The 21861-nt window shown below is 45.5% G+C and overlaps 2 protein-coding genes across 8 annotated transcripts in view; one reads left to right on the top strand and one right to left on the bottom strand.

The window, feature by feature from the left end:
- The window catches only part of NR1H3 (nuclear receptor subfamily 1 group H member 3), a 38800-nt gene extending 18272 nt beyond the window's left edge, over positions 1 to 20528 (bottom strand). The window contains exon 1 of one of the 7 annotated variants that reach the window (XM_031505028.2): positions 20392 to 20528. The gene's annotated coding sequence lies outside the window, so the exon portion shown is untranslated. Of the gene's footprint in view, positions 1 to 10003; positions 10331 to 10356; positions 10403 to 11034; positions 11113 to 12049; positions 12075 to 12250; positions 12445 to 20391 lie in introns of those variants that run through there. The other 6 variants (XM_021533337.3, XM_021533341.3, XM_021533342.3 and 3 more) reach the window with 6 other exon arrangements.
- ACP2 (acid phosphatase 2, lysosomal) lies at positions 12513 to 21816 on the top strand. Its single transcript, XM_021533336.2, has 11 exons — positions 12513 to 12640; positions 12720 to 12815; positions 12892 to 12978; positions 15382 to 15534; positions 15859 to 15957; positions 16112 to 16201; positions 18438 to 18570; positions 18646 to 18734; positions 19342 to 19448; positions 19666 to 19841; positions 19924 to 21816. The coding sequence occupies exons 1-11, from the start codon at positions 12545 to 12547 to the stop codon at positions 20058 to 20060; spliced, it is 1263 nt and encodes a 420-aa protein (XP_021389011.2). The 5' UTR covers positions 12513 to 12544; the 3' UTR covers positions 20061 to 21816.
- The last annotated feature ends 45 nt before the right edge of the window (positions 21817 to 21861 follow it).

Below are 21861 nucleotides of genomic sequence, written 5' to 3'. Positions count from 1 at the left end.
GAGTTCTGGGAGACTGGAAGCCTTCATAATGTTCCTTCTAGAATTAGACTTTATAATTAGAAAGAGAAATTACAAAATACAAAGAGTTCTATGGACATTTATGAATCTGCACTTAATATGGCTTAGCTATTCTGTGGGTGAAGTGTCTATTATAAACAAACAATGGTAGCAACAGGAGTTCCAAGCCAGTTTCACCCTACAAAAGGCACGAAGGAATGTAGGACTGAAACAAGTGAACAAATGGGTTAGCAAAGTGAATTAGAGTCTTAAGGCACAACTGTATAACCAAACACAATGCAATAAAACAGGGCAGAACAAGCCTAAAGTACTTCTGCTTTGCTCCACATAAAAAGTCAAAAAAAATCAAACCTGCTCCTTCTCCACAGTCTGCAGATTACAATATTTGTTTCTTTCCTGCAGAACCTGTGGACTCCCTCCTTCTGGAAATATGGCTTCCCAAATTTTAAATCAGATGACGACGGAATGCGCCGACTCCAGTCCCACCCAGGGAACTACAGGCTCTGCAATGCTCACCCCCAACAGCAGCTGTTTTTCAAGTCAGCTCTCCTGCTCACATGCCTCATCCAGAAGCAGGTGCTCCCTGCTCTCTCACCTGCCTCTCATTATACCTTGCCTGGCAAAGGCTGATGTTTTGGGTTTGCCCTTCCCTTCAACTCTTGGTTTCTGTCTGATTAAAGAGAGCTATGTCAACAAAGGAACAAGAAGGAAAGACAGCATACATGTGACTACTTTCAGGGTGGCTAAGATCCTGAAATGGACTGTGCCTTTATTTTTTCCTCCCTCCCTCTCTCCCAATTGCCAGATGTCCTTGGTACTGCAACTGAGTGGAGAAGAAAGGAGACAAGGTTACTGGAGTTCATTCACACTGCACACAGGGCTGCTCCCGCCTCTCTTCCTGTTTGCAAGGAAATATTAGTCCCTCTGACAACAGGAAACAGCAAGAGGCAGACAAGAGGATGGGCGAAGAGTGAGAAGAAGGAAGAGAGAGAGGGGAGGGAAACAAGGAGAGGGAGGAAGGGATTATGGTAAGAAGACTTTTTTCCCTGGTTAATGAACTGGAAATTAATAACAAGTCGTATCAGGAGTGATGTAGCCACCTAGCTGCCATGAAATTTCTTTAAAAGGCCATTGACACAAGTTCCTTTGAGCTCTGGAAAGCAACACAACCCTAGTCTGGATAATAAAAATCTCTAACCCCTTCTAGGCTTTCTATTGTCACCTCAGCTTTCAAGCTTTTGGCTAACCTAGAGTATAGCCACTTCAGGAATGGCCAAAACCAGTGTATGCACAGGCTTACAGCAAGGAAGATGTGACAACAGCAGCATCCCTCCATCCTCCCCTCCAAGCCATCCTGTAAAATAACAAGTCATCCCTTCTCAGCTCTGTCTGGCCAGAAGAGCTGTGTAGCCAGTTTCTCAACATGGGGAGGAGACAAAGCAGTCACTTTAGAGGGACACCAACTTCTGCAGCACTCACAGGGATGATCATGAGCAGAACCTGATGTTTGTAGCTGAACTGCAATAATCCCCTATGCCTGGCCACGACTCCAGCTCACTGACAGCTCAACACCACTATCAGCACCAACCTTCAGATGGCAGGAAGCACAACTGAGTCTCTGATAGGGGCTTCCTACAGGAAAAATTCCATCTGTGCTCCTCCCAGGAGGACAAAACACCCAGAGCAGATGCCCCTTCCTGCTAACAGAAAACAAAGGGGCAGCTCTGTGCCACTTCTGGGGAAGCAGAACGGTAGGAATCCAGCCTGGGTGGGTCCTTGTCCACAGAATGTGTCAGCATCAACTGTAATAGCAATTTTTCCCTATGGAAACTCACTTTAAATTTGAAACAACATTCTTTTGCCAGTAGTACTCAATTTCTCCAAGCAAATTTAGCTATCCTAGCAGTAAGTCCTTTTCCCCCTAGTACATGTATCTATGCAAATGTGTTTTTGGTTTACATGTCTGTTTTTCTTTCTAGGGTCCCTGTATTAGCTAATAGTGTTATTCCTTCACATTTCTAACCACAGCATCAGATACACATTACTAACAAAAAAAAAAAAAAAAGTAAAAAGTGTTCAAGCAACCATCAAAACTTCTTACTATAAAATAACCTGCTAACTAAATCCCCCTTCAGTTTGGAAAATTAAAGTTGAGGTGTCTGCAGCTCAATTAATCCTGCTGCTGACCAGCTCTTACCCTTCATGCAGCAATAGCTCATCACATCCTACCTGAAGGCCAAAATTGCAACCTGGCCCCACCACCTCTGTTTCTTTATAAATGCCACTGCATGACATTATGGAAAACAGGACCACAGACTCAGTTTCTTTCTGGATGCCTTCTCTATATTTACTCAGCCATCAATATCTTGTTCTGCACATAGATATGCAAAACTTAAAGAGTCAGGCATTCCTTGAAGCAACAGTTTTATAACCCAGAGCTTCCTTTGTCTTCCCAGAGAACAAATTTAAAAAGGGACAAGAAATAATAGTGTCACCAAGATGAAAAGCAATGACAATAACCAAATAGGTCCAAAAAACCGGTTTTTTTTTTAATGCAGCTTGCATAGGAGTTGGAACAGAGTGGGAAGAATTAGAGAAGCCTCTCCCTTCAATAATTGTGGACTTTCCTGGGAGCACCATATTACAGAACAAAAACTCTACCATGGATCCTGCATTCCTTCCTTATGACCCTTAGTCCCACAGATGTTATAGCCTGGCTTCAGGGAAACATGAGTCTGATTCACAGCAGATTTGAGATGTCACCCCATCACCCCAGTGCCATTTCCAATCTGAAGCAAAAGAGCAGAACTTTCAAAAAAAAAAAAAAAAAACAAAAAAAAAAAAAAAAAAAAAAAACACATTAAAAAACCCACCAAAATAACATCCTGGTAGTGGAAATGCCAGGGAAAAGGGCAAAACCTAGTCCTTAAGGAATAAAAGGACCAATAAGATTATGCTCAGAAAAGAGCACTGCAGGCCTTTTTTCTGCATACAGAAAATAGTAGTGATAGATAATCCCACAACATACTGGGTTTTACCTGATTGTTTCCTTAAAAAATTATTTCATCTCAACTATGCAGTAAGGGAACGATATTTCATGATCCTATTGGCCTATTCTAACCAAGCACTTTTTATCAAGGGAAATCTCCTCTGCTCCCCAGGCTGCCTCAGTGCATCCCTTCAACACTGAACCTCAAACTGCTGTTTACTCCTCTGAACAGGAACATGGCACAGTCCACTAACTGCACTGAGTTACTAAAACAGGTAAAAGCAAAAAATAAGCAACTGCACCATTTTATCAGAAAGACATTATGACAAAAGACACATAAAGGCATAGCATAAATCATGGCAAAGCCAAAAAGATAAACAAAAAGAGAACTTAAAAGCCTTCAGCCCTTGTCCAGACTACATTCTCTTTCAAACTGGTTTTCTCCATCCTCTACCAGCTATGAAATTAGAGGACATGAAGAAGAGAGGCACAAGAGGAAAGAAGAGAAGGGGAGGGCTGCTTACAGTAAAATTGTTTGTTCATTTTTCCGACTTCCTTCTTTCCTCCCACCCCAGTACTTCCATCAGCACACTGCACATCACCATAACTGATACAAGACTGCTTCTGAGAAACAACTTCTTAGTAATTTGTCTATATAACACCTTATATCCAAGCACCATTCCATTCAAAAGCATCAATCACAACAAATACTACCGCTCACAGGCAAACCAGAAATACAGTACTGGATTGCAAAACAGGCAGGAAACTCATTAAGATTCCCTTCAGGGCAGTAGGGGAAAAGCACTGATTCCCATTCATAGAAGGATCATCCCTAGATGTAGCACAGAGGTCAGGAAGAAATTACAGTACTACAGAAATACCCATATAAAGAACACATCAGAGGAATACCATAACAGAGTTTTAAACTGCTTCAGAGTAAGCCTGACTGGTAGTCTATTCCCCACTCAAGCATCATCAAGGTTTTGTCAGGTTTTGCTAATACTGCTCTTAGAAGAGCAGGAGAGAGGCAGGGTTGCAGATGTACATATCCAAACATAGATCAGCCAGAAGACTGCAGCAGAGCAATGAAAGAGATCAGAAGAGCTGCCAAGAAACACAATGAAGACTGGCAGAGGGGTGCAGGTCAGAATAAAGGACTATTAAGAGCTTTGCTGCAAAGTAAACTTGCCCTGCTTTTGACTACTCTTCTGGATACTGGCCTGTATAGGTTATTTCTGCCTTGGGGGTCATTGCAACTGAACCCTTACAAGGTACAGTATCAACAAAGTAAGAAAGACTTCTCTGAGTTTTATAAACCCACCAAGCAGAAGCTCGGAGGGAAGGGTTAAAGGTCTGAAAATGAGATAAAGGGATCTGTGTGACAGGAAGGGAGCATGTGAGAGGGCGTGTGACAGGCTGTGTAACAGAATGTGTGTGTCAATCTCATTGCCTTCAAGGCTCTTGGCCAAATGTGGAGCTGAACTTTCTGCAGACTTTGTCCTGCCAAGTCATGTTCCCTTCTCACACTGCCTGACATCACCACAAATACTCAGCTCGAAAACAGTCCAGAGCCGGAGAGAATCCACCACTCCAACCCCAGCCAGTGAAATGGCTGCACTGCCGGCACACCCACCACAGGGGAAACAGAGCCACCAATTCTCCTCACAGGTTGTCACCAAGCACCCAGGAGGCCTTACCCTCATCCATGCACAAAGTGCAGTACCAAGGTGCAAATAGACCAGAGGTGCTAACAGACCAATGTTTTCCTATTGCCCCAATAATAGCTCAGAACAGACTGAAAGTCTGCACAAAGGTTTTAACAGAGAAATGCAAAAGAACGTAACCATCAAACCATCTGAGTTTGTCACAAGCATCCTGCTGCAAGAGTGCAGTCTATTCCCAACTCTGGCACAACCCTGCCACAAGAAGGAAGCCATCACACAAGACCCATGGACAAAGGAGAAGCCAGTGATCCTGCAAAGACTGATGCTCCAGCAGGGTCTGGAGGAAGCCAGCACGCATTATCCTATCATAGCACTCCTATAACCTTGACTTCTCAGAAGTAAGTGCAAATCCAAGATCCAGGCTGCAAAATCCAGCACATGTACAAGTGTGTGGGAGTAGGCAATGGGACTAAGCCAACAAGTGGCTCCATTTCTTATTTTGATCCTTGTATCAAGGAAGAAGGGTGTGGATGGCCCACTGATTCTGGGACACTGCTAAAGGCACCACCCAGAGCAAGTATCAGGGAGTAGCAGTGGAAGATGATACTGAAACAAGGGATAAAAAAGCCTGAAGTCTCTCCTTGTTTTTTTTCTTCAAGCTTCACCCCCAGTCTGCTGCCCAAAAGAAGCACTTTAGAAAATGCCCTTGAAGTACAACCAATAGGGAGAAAATGAATGTTTTCTTCAGGCAAAGGTTTCTCCTTTCTCCACTCCTGTTCAATTTCTACAAGAACAAACAGCAGCTTGAGAGCCTACTGCAGACCAAGGAACAATTTTTCTTCAGTCCCATAAAGGCCAGAAAGTTATGTCCTTGCTTTTCAGACACAATCTGATAAGAGACTACCTTGTATGATCTAGAATTATTTTGTATCTTACATTTTAGGTTTTTATTTTTCATTTTAAAACACTCTTCACAACAGAAGTTCCCTCTTCTTTTGCTAAGGAAGGGGTTCTAACACCTTCCTTAAAGGTGCATTAGTGCAACCTTGCCTGTCCTCATGTTATATGAACCTTAAATCATATCCTTACCTATCATATCCTTACCTGGCTTCCCGTCCAGACATGCAGATGCCTGAGAATATCCATCTTACCAGCTGCAAACACAAAAGCATTCTTTTGAACTTCTTCCTAGCCCTTTCACAGAAATCAGCATATTATTCCTTTCCTGCACACAACGGCTAAAGGTGGGAAGCAGTCAACCAGAAGGCTGGAATCACAAAGCTGTTGTTTGAGGGCCAGGTGACAGCCTCTCCTACTCTTGGAGCTTGCAGCTGGCTGAGCTGAGCTGTCCTGCCTCGATGGCACTTCTCATGCAAGCTAATGCACATTGCTGAGGGCTGCCCACAGGACTCTGAGAGTGCATGTGTGCCTGCATGTCAAGGCATGCACCACCACAGCAAGTCCCAAAGGCTGTTCCAGTGCAAGTTCATGTGCCCACACAAAGCTGCATGTGAGCTTCTGCTGGCAAACATGGGAAAAGCCACTATGTGTGCATCTCTGGCTGTGAAATCCTCCAGCAAAAATCTCTGGCAAGGCATGTGGAGTCCTTTGGGGGCTGGCCCATTTCTGCATGTATGTCCGTGGCAACCAAGACATACTACAGAAACCTATCTGTCCGCACTCATTTCATAAGCGCTCTAGATAAGACTATTTACATTCCAAACACTTTCCTTTAAATTAGTTTTACACTTGTTAATTTATTTTCTAAGTTAATGGCAATTTATGATGAAATCTAAAACAACCATTTAAACAAACACATGCAGACCCTATTCAAGCAGGAGATGGATACTGAATAATGTTTAAAAAGTCTAACTCCTAAACTCAAGAAAGTCACAAAGTCTGCAGAGTCAGTACAAAACAATTCTTTCTTAAAAAGGCAGAGAGATTAGTTTCTTCAATCCACTTTTTAAATTAGTTCAGTTCCCTCAAAGCTGGTGCAGGCAGTATAAAATGGTTGGGAGGTACCTCTCTCTTAACAATATCCAAATTAAAACAAGACAAGGAACAATGAGTTATGCTCATTCTAAGATCTGGAAAGAGACGATTACCAAAACTAACCATTTCATACTAAATACCCCTTACAGAATCAGTTATTTAATAGCACATTCCAGCAAGCATATTTTCTCTTATGTATCCAGTGCATGATTTGTGTGATTATAGTATAAGTAGAAAACAGTGCATATTTGATTTGACCTTTTTATTCAAGTGCAGTTTTCTACAAGTCATAAGGAAAGAAATTCACCTAGTAATTACAACTGATCATTTTGTAATGTAAACATCTACTGTGATATAATAGCATAAATAGATGTATGCATATACACTGTATCGTCCTGTTTGGCAAGAAGCAGTAATAGATGAGCCTAACTGATTACTCTAAAGCTACCTTTTAAGAAATTATTAAATGCAAAACAAACTTTAAATGAATTATTTAAATCACTAACTTTAATCATGATTTCTATCAGCAAGTGGGAAGCCTTGATTTAAACCAATCGACCTTGTTTGCCTCATAGCTGCAGGAGGACCAGTGGGCCAACAGTGCCCCACTCCCTGGAGTATGACTTCCATGCCCTATTGGTTTCAAGAAATTTTATGAGCGTATTTGCCAATATTTTTTAAATCTTAAAACAAACTAGAAAGCCTTATATGCCAGGAAACACCTACTCTCTTGTCAGTCATGTGCTTTAGCAATCAGTCTAATACTCACCTAACACCTTATTTACATCTCAGAGAGGTTTCTATGAGTACACAATACAACCTGACTCTGCAACACGGCTTTTAAATTGCTTCAATTCTTGAATCCCACAAGATAGTTCTCCCACTTAGGCACTAGTTTCAGTTCTGCTCAAAACAAGAATTAGATTTCTCATCCTCTACCATTTTCTCTTCATTTCTTCACTGACTTCCCACTAAATAAATATTTTTTTTCCCCTCCTTAAACCTACTGGGAAGATCTGCAATGCTCTGCTCTCCTCTGTGCACTACCTTAGTGAACCTTTGTTCTACCCAAATAAGATTGTTGAAGACATTGACAATGCATACTTCAAAGTGATTTATTATATTACACCAAAATTATGTAAATCACCTTAACATTTTCTTTGTGACACTCCATAAAGCGAGTAATTTTGCTTTACAGGAAATCTGGTTTTGAGATCCCCAGATATAAAAGTACAAGTTACACTAGCTTTAGTGGTGTCTCCCTTTTGGTGGGAACACAAGAAAGAAATTTGTCTAATGTTCCAAATATGGAAAAAAAAGTATTTGGTTACAAGCAGGAAGTCACAGAACAAAATTGACATGGGAATGCTAAAGAAAGCCATTGCATCATTTCTAACTGATATATTTTTAAGGTCTGACTGAACATGGACGGCCTCTTTTCATTTAACAATATTGAACACATCTCTCAAAGATGAAGTAACAACAATGAAAATGTTAAGTCAAACACAGTACTTGTATACTAGCAGAAGTATGATCTAATGACCAAGTTCAACCTGTTTATAAGCCTTAATGCAAACCTGTACCTATCAGAAGGAAACACTCTCCTGAATTCCCTCCTAAGATGAAATTCCTTCACACTGAGACAGTTTCCACAGCCAAGCGAATGTGACTGCCTTCCTGAGTTATTATGCTGTAAGGAAAACACGTTAACACATCCTACAGAAGATCAGCAGAATATTCTCCCCCAACGAAACAAGGTATTTTTGTAGAGAATCATAAAATGGTTTTGAATGGGCCTAAAAAATCCAGTAAGTTCAACCCCCACCACAATGGGCAGGAACGCCTATGACTGTTCTGGAAGACTGACTTTTCTCCAAGGCTGTCAGGTGTGAGAATCTCATTACTTGGCGGGGGAGGGAAAAGAGGGAGAGTGACAAACAATCTGATAAGCTTTCCTATTCAACATGCAAAGACCCACACAGCTGCAACAATGAGACTTTCACAGCAGCTGCCTCCAGAGCAGAAAGTAGGATCATCCTTCAATGCACCCAAGACAAAGCACATTATATTCTATACTCTTCCTTAGAGAGATGGAATCACAACTTCTGAAAAACAGCAACAGTTAAAAGATTTTTAAATTCAAAACTTGAAATTTTGAAAACTTGTCAGTCTTGACAGCCATACATCTAATTAAAAGAGACATATTTCTAAGACGTGAGACCATCACCACTTGATCTAACATTCAACAACAGCAAAATTTCTTCTGATTACCTCAGAACAAGCATGCCGAGTTGCGAGTACTAATCCAAGAAAAAGGAAAAGAAAGAGCAATCAAATGCACATTACCACACTGGAAACACAACTCTTCCTGCAGGTGTAAGACAGGGACAAGGCAGCAAACTCCTGCTGTGTATTTGTACGGCTGCACGCCTGTCCTGCATAGCCTCCCCCTGCCTCCCTGCACAGCCAGCTGGTAAGGAAAACATGCTGACAAGGCACAGCGAGCTGCAGCAGCAGTAACTGGAAACAGCAAGCGAGAGCAACCTCAGGCACACTGCCAGGACACACTAATTCTGTGATAAAGTTTCCTGTCCCTATTTTTTTAGATTAGGCAATTTATATACATACAGTCCCTGCTGTGGTACTTCTCCCTGCATCCCTTCACAACATGAGTAGCTGCAAGTTTCCTCTGGCAGCTACAGAACTCCCATGCAGCTCCACAATGACCCATTTTCTATCCCCCTTCAGGCTAGTTTAGGTTTATTTCCTCCACCTTTTATTCTGGAGGTCTGGGAGAAAGCTGTTAAATATTTTCATCCTGGCTTTTCTCCTGCAAAAGTTGACCTTCCTGTATAAAAAAGAATGCATGGACACATTCATGTATGAGAAAGAAGTGTCACTGCAAGTTCTAGACTCCAAAAAGGGGTCACAACAGGAAGCCACAAGTCTGTCTGCCCTCACAAGCCTTGCAGCAGCAGTATCTTCTGGTGAATATACCACAGGTGTGGTGACAAAGAAGTGTAGCAAGGCCAATCTCCACCTGGTCCTGGCACAATGTGTACCACGTCCAATGCCCTCGTTTCACAACCCAAATGATAGAAGGGTAGAGCTCAGGAACAACTGGCTGTTTGAAAACAGTTTTTGTTTCCCTAATTAAAATATAAGTAATGTTTTTGTACTTCAGCAAGGGGGTTATGTTTTGATTCAGACTCAATTTAAAAAATCAAGCCCACCACTCAGTAAAGGAAATAAAATCCAGGTTTTCTGTTTTCTTTTGTCTGTCGTCAGGTATAGCCCTCTCTCTGACACCCAGGAACAGAAGATCAACTCTAAGTACCTTGGAACACGAAGCAGATCCAAGAAGACTCTTCCCTACAGACAAACATAACCTGCAGTCATAGCCAGAAACTGTCTGACACACAGCGATCCAAATTGTTAGTCAGAAACGTGACTCAGTGTTGGAGACTCCCTCAAAAAAAGCCTTGCAGGGAAGAGCCCAGCTGTCCCTTTAGGAAAAAGAAAAGAAGGGAAGGAATTTTCAGGAGGCAGAGCATTTCTCTTTCACTGGTGATCCAAGGTTTGCTTCCAGCCCATAACGAAATCCTGTCTTGACAGATCTGTGGACTTCAGCAGCATAAGCTTCAGTGAAACGGCACAATGAAGAGTAACCACCAATGTAAGCAAAGTTACCTTTTAACAGCACCATGCAAACCAACAGCCGTACAGAAAAGTTTCTGCCCTAGAAAACTCGTGACCTGGGTTGACAGGATGCAACAGGTGAATGACACAGAGAACTTAAAGTTGAGCAGAGGAAAGCTAACAAGTTACCACAAAGCAAGTAAACATCTCCTGACAGCACGTCCGGAGACGGCAGACAGAAACCCGGGCTCTTCAGATGCACAAGAGCCACTAGAAACTGACACCGCTCCCAAACGCCTCCGACCCCCTTAGCAAAGGGACTCTCCGACAGCGCGCCCTCGGTCCCCGCCGGCAGACACCGCGCATCGCGGCCGGCGCTGGGCTCCGGACCCAGGCCGAGTGACCCCTTCCCTCCCGTCCGCTCTCGGGTGACGCCGCCAGCCCGGCCCGCACCCCGCCGGCCACGGGTGCCTCAGCGGGACGGGCCGCCGCCGTCCCTCTTCCTTCCAGCACCTTCCAGCGCCGCTCGGCCCGGCCCGGCCCGGCCGGCAGCACGGCGCGGGCGGGCGGCGCTACGCCGCCGGCTCCGGGTCCAAGGAACGCGGCGGCTCTCGGGCCGGCGCAGGCCGCGGGGCGGGACGGCGCGTCCACGTCCCCCGCCGTGACTCACGGCCCCGCGGGCGGCGAGGAGGAGACGCCGCCGCCCCCAGAGCCAGCGCGGAAAGTTACCGGCGCGGGCCGCGGCTCCCGGCGACGCGCGGCCGCCGCCCCCCGTAGCGCCGGTGGCCGAGCCGCGGGCGGGAGGGGCGGCCCGGCCCGGCGCTGCTCCCGGCGCTGCTCCCGGCGCTCTTCCCGGCGCCGCGGCGGAGCTGCCGTGATGTCACGCGGACCCGGGTCACGTGCAGGCGCCGCCCGCCCCGCTCCGCCCCCACGGGTCCCGCGGGGCGCGAAGGCTCCGGGCGCGGGTGACTCCCGGGCGGCGGGACCGCAGCCCCTCCCGCCGGCCTCGCCGCCTGCCCGCCCGCAGCCGAGCCCGCAGCGGCGGAGCAAAACCAGCAGCAACGACAGAACAATCCCAAAGAAGGTGCCGCAGGAACAGCGCGCGTTCTCCTTCCGCAGAGAACCTTCTCCTTCCAGCACTCGCCAGGAACTTCCTCAGTGGTGCGGTATCGGTAAACAAAGAAAAAAAAAAAAAAAGAATGCGGCTTCGTGCTGTCCTACAGATAGGAAACGTAATTCAGTTTAAATTCACTAAGCATTCGAGCATGAGCAAATTAAACACGTTATTCTGTCCAGCTGAGCCTCGTGTATTGCACCAATCCTGTCCTGAAATAACCCGCTTGCTTCACAAACAATCTGGCACCCTCAAGTTACATGCCTCGAATGCTTATGATGCAGGGGGCTGCTCTGGGATAAGGTTTGGCTTGAATTATTGAGACCTTACACACAACTTTCTGACGCTGCAAATTCATGCCTCCCAAGACTTCCTTGCAAACGCGAGAGCCATGTTTCCTTCTTTTCTTAAAAAAGAGAAAGCCGAGAACCTCATTCACCGCCCTCTATGCACTTCTTAGTGGAGATAAATACTAAGTAGCACTAAATTGGTTTAAATGCCTATGATTTTTCTCTAAACACGGCACCTACGAGATCCTCGGCCAACGATGCCGATGCAGAAGCCGGGTTTCGTCTCACACTCATCTAATTCGACTAAGTTTCGTAAAGAACAACCAAAACCGGGCAAAACCTGCCAAGGCTGGGCAGCCTCTTTGCCCAGGGCCAGGAGCAGCAGGAGCTTTCCATTCCACACGGGCATCCTGAGGCTGACCCGAGAGATGCGACGATTAGCGACCCACGGCTGCCGGGCATTGCGTGCCAGGCCTCCTTCCCTACTCCTGCCCACGAGTTCGCCCGGGACCACACGCACAGCGCCAGAACGCTACGAAACCTCGCGTCCTCGAGCGAAGCTGCGGCGGCGGTGACACCGCTGCGCCCTCATTCCCGCCGCTCCTACCGAGCGCCTCCGGGGCGAAGCACCGCAGGGCCGACAGCGGAGGTCAGCGCCGGCCCCGCGGGCCCGACGCGGCCGCTCAGGGCGCCGAGCGGGGCTGTCCCGCCGCCGAGATCCTCCTCCTCGGGGGCGGGCGCAGCGCCGGGAGCGCGGCCGGGGCTGTGCGCTGCGGAACCCCGTCCGCGCGGGCCGGCGGCCGCGGCGCTCGGTTCCGGGCGGTGTGCGAGCGCCATGGCGGGCGGGCGGGGCGGTGCCGTCCTGCTGCTCCTGGCGCTGTGTCTGCAGCCGCCGCCCGCCCGGGCCCGCAGCCTCCGCTTCGTGACGCTGGTGAGGGGGACGGGGGTACGGGGGCCGGGCCGGGCCGGGATGGCCGGGCCGGGCCGGGGTGACTTGGTGCCGCCCGCAGGTGTACCGGCACGGAGACCGCTCGCCCATCAAGGCCTTCCCGCGAGATCCGCACCAGGAGAGCGCCTGGCCCCAGGGATTCGGGCAGCTCACGCAGGTGCGGGGCGAGGCGGGGCGGGCGGCGGGGGCCGGGCCGGGGTCCGGACCGCCGGTGACGCCCGGTGCCGTTGCAGGTGGGGATGCGGCAGCAGTGGGAGCTGGGCCAGGCCCTGCGGCGGCGCTACCGCGACTTCCTCAGCGACGCGTACCGGCGGCAGGAGGTCAGTGCCAGCCTCGCGGCTCGGCGGGCCGGGGCTGCGGGTGGCTCCTTTGGGAAAGGAAACGCCGGCGCCGGGACTCGTCTCCCAAGTATTTTCGTTCCTTAGCCCGTTCCCACTGCAGGAAAAAGAAGGGCCCAAGCGCAGGCTCTGTGCTGAGTCTGGCCGCGGGGCACGGATCGACCCTGTCTCAGCGCTGCCCTCGCAGCGGATGTGAAGGCAAATCCAGCCAGAGCTGTGAGACTGCTCGAGCTGCCCACTCTGAAGCCCAGGGAACTAAAGAGCAATGTTTGTTGTAGTTGGTATTTGTTTCTTACTGAAGCTTGTGAGATTTTTTTTTTTTTCTGTTACAATAGCTCACAGCAATGCAGCCCGTGTTGGCCCTGCTCTCCCCGGTGCACTTGAGGTACAATCTTACCAGAGCCTGTAAATATTAGTAGTAATTACTGACCAGCAATGACCCTCTCATTTCCTTTCAACTGTAAAGTATTGACAGCTATAGTTACCCAAAGCTATTCATTCCTCTCTCTCTCATTAGGATGTCCACACACTTTATAACAGTTCTTGAGAAACCGGTAGGTTTCTTTTGGAAAAAGTCATAGAGACCGTGTGAAACTGTGTACTAAGCACAGGTGAAATTATAAAAGATAAAGAAAAGTAAGGAAATCAAAAATCCTCCCAAGTACCTCTGCTAATAATCAACTGGTACTGAGTCAATTGAAACATGAACTGGTGTCCAGATGAGAAGCTGGTTCAGATGGACAGCAGGCAGCCAAGGCCCCTTGTCCCACTACAGGCTCTGCACTACTTCAGTTATTTTATCTGAGCTCAATTAAGCTGATTGAACAGATGGGGCAAACTAAGAATCCCCATACACTTTTCCTTGTTTCTCCCCTACTAGGCTTCCCAGTAAGAACACAGTTTGTCACAATTCAGATTACGTCCCTTCTTTGACATTTACCTCATCAACAAAACTTCCAGCATTGGCTCAAACACAGATCCTTTAATTATACTCAGTATTTTCTTTACAAACATACTTCACTCATATACAGTTTCTGCAAGTTGGAGCTCTTTTCCTTTTCTTGCTTGAGAAAGAAAAACAAACAAAGTTTTGTGCAAACAAAAGCTGTTCTGCTAACCAAGCCTGAACCCTCGTTCAAGTTGAGCAACCTCCCTTGTAAGAAGTGTTGCCTCTGGGTGACACCATATGACCGTCTGTCACCTGACTCAGCGACAAGCTGGAGCCTGGCAAAAGGTGCTGAAGAAAGCATGTACACTCAGGGCTTAATTGCTTGGGGTTTTTATGATACTCCTAGAATTAGGTCCTTATCTTTTAAAATATTTCATTTCTTCAGAGCTTATCAAGGACAAAAGCAAATCTGTCTAATGAGTACAGGGTCAGTTTTTTCAAGCCACTGTTAAGAGGTAAAAGAGGGCAGACATTGATGTTAGAGAAAGGACCAGTTGAGTTTTTTTCTTGTGACTGTAAGGTTCTGAGGTACACTTCACATGAGAGAGATTATACAGAGTATATGTATTTTATGTTTCCCTCCTAACACTTAAAAAAAAAATCACTATCTTTATATTTCATTCTTCAGGCTTTTTGTTCTTGTTTCGGATCAAACATGCTGTTTCCTGGGACATTCTTTTATGATTTCCTGTTGTTCCTCTTGTTTTATTACCAGTTTCTCCAGTTTCCCCTTAACTGTTTTCAGTACACAGATAGCAGAACACTAAAGTTTTGCCATTTTGACCTCCTGAACATTGCTGTATTTTTCTCATTTCTCCTTTTTTCTGGCTCAGAGCTCTCTCTTCTGAGCTCTAGAATGGTCAAGTCTTGGCCCATTAATCCCAAGAGCCCACAATGATCAGGTAAAATCCCAGCCCTCCCTGTTTTTGTTTACTCTCCTGTTAGTCAGATCACTCTTGTCTTTGTTTCTCAGATGGAAAAATTGAGGCTTGAAGAAGCCATTTCTTTTCCTGAGCACAGTCAGTCGTTCCTAGAACCGACAACAGAATGCAGGAGTATTTGCCTCAGTTCTGCTCTGTAAATATAGCACATTTCCTATCTGTACCCATAATTTTCTGCATCCTTGTCTTCCTCTTCTCTGACCCTTCCTCAGACTCAGACTCCTTTCTATCTCTAACCTCTGCACACTGCACCTGGGTATCTCGTTGATCCAGACCAGACAGCTCCAGTATTAGACACCAGATTGCCTTCGTGTGTCTTTACAGTTTTGTCCAGGCCAACATCAGCAGGCTTGGTCCCTTTAACTCTTATTCCCCTGTTGTCCATGAGCAGCTGCAGGGCACTTGACAGTGTTCCTGGGCGAGTGCACCAGCCTGTGCCTGAGCATCACCACTTGCAGGAGCATTAGTAATGATGCACTGTCCCTGTCCTGGCAGATCTTCATCCGCAGCACAGACTGTGATCGGACGCTGATGAGTGCAGAGGCCAATCTGGCAGGCCTGTATCCCCCAAGAGGACAAGAGATGTTCAACCCTAACATCTCCTGGCAGCCTATCCCTGTGCACACAGTCCCTGAGTCTGATGAAAGGGTAAGTTCATCTCAAAGACATATATTGACTACTCAAGTAGTGTAGTGTCCAAAAATATTTGCTATAGTCTTGATTCAGATTGTCTTGAACTTCTGGGACCTACCTTGCAGAGGTTTTCCTATTTTCAGAAAATATGAGAGAATTCAGGGGCTGGGTTCACTCAACATGTCAGGTGCAACACTTGAGCAGATCAGACATGATCAGGACTATGTCAGCAGGCAGTACTTGAGGCAGTTTACACTGTTTCATTATAGTGGTCTATGTTTACTGCAAATTCTGTACTCCAGCATTCTTGGTGACCTGGCTTCTCTTGTCTTTGCCCAGCTACTGAAGTTCCCTTTGACTCCTTGTCCACGGTATGAACAGCTACAAACTGAAACACGGCACTCAGCAGAATACATAAATAAGACCAAAGAGAGCTGGGTAAGTGATGGTTTACATGAGATAAGGTGGTTCTAGGCTTGTAGTTATGACTTCCATATAATCAGAGCTCTGAGAAAAGGGAAGGGACACCAGTGCATATAATACAGTATGAGATTAGAAAATTGAAGAACTTTCTCTTTTCTCCAACCTACAGCAATTCATGCAGATGGTGGCAAAGGAGACTGGGATCCGGGATATCTCTCTCGAGAGTATATGGAGTGTGTATGACACACTGTTCTGTGAAGTAAGTCTGGCCATCATCTTACACCCACTGGAATCTGGTTTTCAGGATTCACTGGATTTGGTGGAAATTATTTTATAAAATCCCATTAAACAACTTTTTGCCCTAAAATTAGAAGTTATGATCTAATTTCAGAATAATAACAGCTCCCACTCACTAGAGGCATGTGCCAAGAATTACCTATTTTTACACCATATAACCTCCCACTCTGTAGCTCAGACATATATCATGTCAGAGTCAGAAAAAATCCCACCTACATAATATGTATCTCTTGAAAGTCACTAGAAAATTACTGCAATCTGAAATCTTTAGATGTCTCTTGACAAGTCTAAGTCCAGTAGGGTAGAAATGAGATCTCTGCAAACTGAAGAAACATTAAATTTATTATTTAAGTTGGGACCTTAATTAGGATTATTCCTGGTGCTACCCCTACCTCTCTGGTTCTTTAAATAAATCACTTTTCTTTCTGTGCTTATTTTATTGCCATATCTAAAAGAAAATAATGCTATCCTAATTTAAGTGGGGTTCACTCACATCTGGTTTTGACCTATTTTCTTTTGTCAGAGGAAGATTCTAGAGATAGATGTTACCCTTTACCATTTGGGATGGGGGCACCAAACTCTATATTTGAGTTGATTTCTGTTGAAAGCATATCTCATGAAGACTTAAACAAAATCAGAAATTGGGTTAACTGCTGTGGTAACACTAAACTAAATGTTACATATCCAGGATATTTAAAGTTGTTACACTCAAGTTTCTCAGTATAACTGTACAGCGTGATCTTTCATGTCAAACTAGTGAATTATTGAATTATGGACACAGTAAACAAAAGCATTTTGACACTGAGACACACTAATTCTATGGGTGTGCAAGACTGCTTTGATTGCTGGCAGTGGTATACAGTGGTGTGCACTATATTGGGGGTCTAAAAGATAAATCAGCAGGGAATAGCACTTTTCTATGAAAAGTAGCAGCTTGGGTTGCTGCAAGCTGAGAATATTCCCATCCAGAGCTGCTGTGTACTATGTGAATCTGCCCTTTGTATCACAAACCTCATCTCCTGTCTTGTAACAATCACCAACTTCATTTGGTAAAAAAATATCCTTTGGTCAGAGAGATCAAGAATTTCAGATCTTAATTTTCAAGAGTCACTTCATGAGCTTTCAGATTGGGCCTGGAAGGCCAGCTGACAGCCACTATAATCCCCAAGAACTTGGAGAACAACCCACAGTCCCAAAGCAAAACCCGAATTTTGTTAAGAAAAGAGTGCTTCTCACTCAGAACTGTACCCTCAGGCTGACTGGTCTTTTCAGCTCCGTTGGTCTTTCTCCTTTTTAGTAAGTCATGCAAAAAGTGCCCTGAAGAGGGTTGTTTTTCTCACCTGAGCCAGTAGAGTCATTCTGCTATCTGGATGGAGACAAAAAAGTCCAAGAAATAGCTGAACTTACCAGCTATTCTCTTAAATTCATTAAGAACTAACTAAATATCTAAGCTGCTGATGGAATTTCTCTGAACTGCTCAGACAGAATGGGCCCTTAAGGATATTAAGCCTCAACTTCCGGAAGTCTAATGGGATGTGGCAAAGAAAATTGTTCGTAGCAATGCTGGGAAACCACAACTGCTGTTTGTCTGCCATTATAACTAATCCTTTCATGTAATGGTTTGGCTGCAAAGCAAGTTCTTCTCTTGGTTCCCAGTTCTCGGGCTCCTGGGTTTGAGTACATGGCTTTATCAGTGGTGCATCCCACTGTTCTGTCCACAGAGCACTTGCTAACTCTGTGTAGTATCTTTCAGTGGCCCTCAGAGCCTCCAGGAGAACAGGTGCAGGTACACCTGAAATCCTGAGTTTGTGTTCACTCGCTTATCTGGTTTTTTTCTTTGACTGTATGCCATCTGCAGGGCAGAATTAGCCACGTGTAAAGTTAATGCCCTAAGATTATTGTATCAATTACAATATACTTGCATTCCAGCTGTGCTTTCACAGAAATGTAGCTCCCAGGTTGCAATCTTTATTCTTTTCATTACTATTTTCTGGAGCAACATCAAAACCCACATGTATTCTTCGTATGCAGCATAGCAGTGTGAGGTCAGAAACACATACAGGAAAGGCACATATTGCATTTTTAAAATAGTGTAGGAAAGCAACAGCAGTATGGGCACATCTCCAGACACCCTCCCCTTCTCTGTTTAATCTGTGACCTGTGTTACCTGCACATGAATATTCTGTTTCTCTTTCTAGCAAGCACACAAAATGGATTTGCCTGGATGGGTGACTCCAGAAGTCATGACTCAGTTGAAGGAACTAAAAGACTTTGGTTTTGAATTTCTGTTTGGGATCCACAATCGGGTAGAAAAAGCTCGTCTGCAAGGCGGTGAGTGCTCTGGGGAGGGAGCCTTGTGCTGCCCTGTCTGGCTTTTGCCTCTTACCAGCTGATCTCTCCTCTCAGGGGTTCTGCTGGATCACATCAGGAAAAATCTAACCAAAGCAGCAAATGCTTCTGCCCACCAGAACCTAAAACTACTTGCCTATTCAGCGGTAAGTTAGAGCTGGGGCTGGCTTTTAGCCATCTCCTCCTGCTTACAGGGGATTTGGGCTTGGTGATAGTTCTAACCCTTTCTAGCTTCCCTACAGCCCATGCAGTGATCAGGACATGCATCTTTGCCTCTGACTGGGTGGGAGATGCAGTATCTGGCATCGTTCTTCTGGGTTCTCTGAGGGAAAATTCCCAATGTGTCCTTATTCCTGTTAGCTCAGGCTCATGAATTAGACTGGCAGACTTTGGAGAGCCGCTATTTATTTGCTAGATGGGTTGATGCTTCTCAAATATGATGTTTCAAAAGTGCAGATACAGTTGTCTCCCCTTTCCAGCAGCCTACTGCCTGGAAAGCCAAGCATTTCTTCCAAATTGCTCTCTAGAGACTAGTTCTCAGAAAAGCAGTGCAGTTTATATATGGCTGTTTCACTTCCTCCCCTTCTCTGGCACCATCACAGACCACAGTTGTAGCAGCACAGTTCCTCTCCCATTTTCCAGATGGAAGTTACAAGGATAACATCCCCTCAGCACTGCCTTGTCTGTTATGGTCTGAGCTGCCCTGCCACATCCCTAAGGGTGACTGATTTGGTTTTTTTCCCTCTTTCTCAGCATGACACCACACTTGTGGCACTGCAGATGGCTCTAGATGTCTACAACAAGATCCAAGCACCATATGCCTCATGTCATTTATTTGAACTGTACCAAGAGGATGATGGGTGAGGGCTGCAGTAAAGATGTCTGCTGTGATTTCACCTCGAGGGTTTGATACCTAGGCTAGGCTCCACTCCTGGGGCATGCAATCTTGCTCCTAGTGGAAGACTCATGAGGAAAACTTAACACCAGAATAAAGGAAAGGGTGTGCACACTTAGTTTTTGGGAAGGGATAACTTCAAGTAGAGAAAAAGAAACCACCTTGCTCTGTTTCATTTTCAGTAACTTCTCTGTGGAGATGTTTTACCGGAATGAGAGTGGGAAGGAACCCTTCCCACTGACAATCCCTGGCTGTCAGCAAAAATGCCCATTGCGAAGATTCTTGGAACTCACAGATCCTGTTGTTCCCCAGGACTGGGAGCAAGAATGCAAGGTATCGAGCAGCATGCATGACACAGGTGAGCCCGGGCTTGACCAGAGTGTGGCAGAAGGGGGAAGTCTGGATGATAGCATGCTGACCATTTATTTTCTCCCTTACAGAACTCTTTGTGGGTTTGGCTGTGTGTGGATCCATTCTCCTTCTCCTTATCATTCTCCTCTTGACTGTACTCTTTCGCATACAGTCTCAGCCCCCTGGCTACCGGCACGTTTCCAATGAAGGAGAAGAGCAGGCCTGACAGTTGCTTCAACTCCTTCCCAGGCAGTAGGAAGGAGCTGTGTTGCCCCTAAGGATGATTGGGCACCTTCAGTTACTCAGCATTCTTCTATTTTGGCCTTTACTTCCCAGAACAGAACTGGACTTGATTTCTGGATGCTTTCTAAAAGTGACATCCTTTAGAAATAACTGAGAAAAAGAACTGAGCTACTGTAAGGAAATGAGACCTTAACTTTGAAGCCAATATACTGTCTGGTGCCCTGGTCCTCATACAGCTTACCCAGTCTGGGATTCCCACCATGGCCAGTTTCAAGTTTTCCTCCTCTCAAGTGACTGTAAACATTACCACTCACCATGACTGTGGCAGAGAAGTTTGAGCCTCCAGCAGTTGCTACATCCAGTTGCATTTCCCTTCAGGATCAACTACTTTGATTGCTTTTCCCTCACACCATAGGGCTGCTGATGGTAGAAAGGCTGGGCTTGAGCTGAGGGTGCAGCTCACCAACAATGCATCAAGATTTATCTACTGTCCATGCAGAGGGAACTGCTGCAGATGATGGGAGACATGTAAAGTGTTTCTTGAGGTTGCTGTCAAATAGTTGCTGCTGGCAACTGGGTATTCTTCCTCTCTTCACATTGGGTCAAGAGAGGACTGTACTGAAATCAGGACAAGCCTAAAAACAAGCAGTTTTCAATCAGTCCTAGGATTTGGCTCAGAGTGGAATCAGAGCAGAACCTAAAAAGCTCTCTTATGAAAGAGAGCAATTTCTGTGACTGAAGCAAACCCACAATCAATTTCTTGTGCAATGCTTGCTCTAGAAAGGAAAGTCTCCCTAGATAAGAAATTTGGTTTCTGTCTAAAGATCCCAGGTTTAAATTTTACTTCCCACATCTGAACTTCAAGGACATATTAAGGGGAGTATCCAGTACTCCAGGTAGTCCAGATTTCAGCCCAAGGAATATGCTTTACTAGCAAAATGTTTTTATGCTGTAATTAAGAGATGTAGCAGAGCTGTTTACCTAAGACTAGATTAAATACCAAGTTCTATAGTTTTTCTTCCTATCTTCTCTACTGGATGGACAACAAACATTAAGGATCTGGCTTTGGCAGGTGACTGTGGATTCCTTTATTTGACACATTTGGGCATTTTGTCCAAAGTGTGATTCTTGATTCTTTCTCCAGCATGGCCTCTCTGCAGCTGCTGCAGAGACTTTCACACCAAGTGCTCACTACCTGCCTGTAGTTTTTGGCAGAAAATGAGAGACTGCAGCAGGCACCAGAAGCACAGGCTCTTCACGTGGTGATACTGCACATTCACTTCCTACTTTTACTTCCCTTTTTGGTGCAGTTCCCTTCCCCTCTTGGATGCAGAAACCAGTTCTTAGGTTACAAACATTTCCCTTTGTTCCCCCTAAGGAGTACCGTGGGGACTTTTCTCCACACCGTAATCAGCATCTGCCAGCATGGGAACCCTAAATCAGCAGAAGCAGCTTGCTGTTCTCAGCATCTTCCTCACCTTTTTGTCCTCTGAAGATACAGACTAGGTCTCCTGCACAGCAAGACAGTCATAAAGGAAAAGCTACTGCCTGTGAGAACAGGCACAAGAAAGAGGTAATAGAAAGTGCAGTTAAGAGGACCAGACCTGTTATTTTTAAAGGCACCAAATTTTGCACATAATACAGAAAAGGTTTCTATGATGATTTAGACATTTTGACTGTGAATGACTTTCTGTACTTGTTCCAATACATTTCATTATTAAAATCAATTTCGCACTGAATTCTACTCCTCTTCTATAGGAGGTTACAGGGTTAGAACCAGTGTG

Source organism: Lonchura striata, chromosome 6 (genome assembly GCF_046129695.1).
Source record: "Lonchura striata isolate bLonStr1 chromosome 6, bLonStr1.mat, whole genome shotgun sequence".
NCBI lineage: Eukaryota > Metazoa > Chordata > Aves > Passeriformes > Estrildidae > Lonchura > Lonchura striata.
This window is presented reverse-complemented; position numbering and strand designations above follow the sequence as displayed.

Excerpts from the sequence above, each read along its gene's own strand:
- ACP2 (XM_021533336.2), top strand. The coding sequence starts at position 12,545 with ATGGCGGGCGGGCGGGGCGGTGCCGTCCTGCTGCTCCTGGCGCTGTGT. Across the intron at positions 18,735-19,341 it reads AACTACTTGCCTATTCAGCG|CATGACACCACACTTGTGGC; the intron begins GTAAGTTAGAGC and ends CCTCTTTCTCAG. Across the intron at positions 19,842-19,923 it reads GAGCAGCATGCATGACACAG|AACTCTTTGTGGGTTTGGCT; the intron begins GTGAGCCCGGGC and ends TCTCCCTTACAG.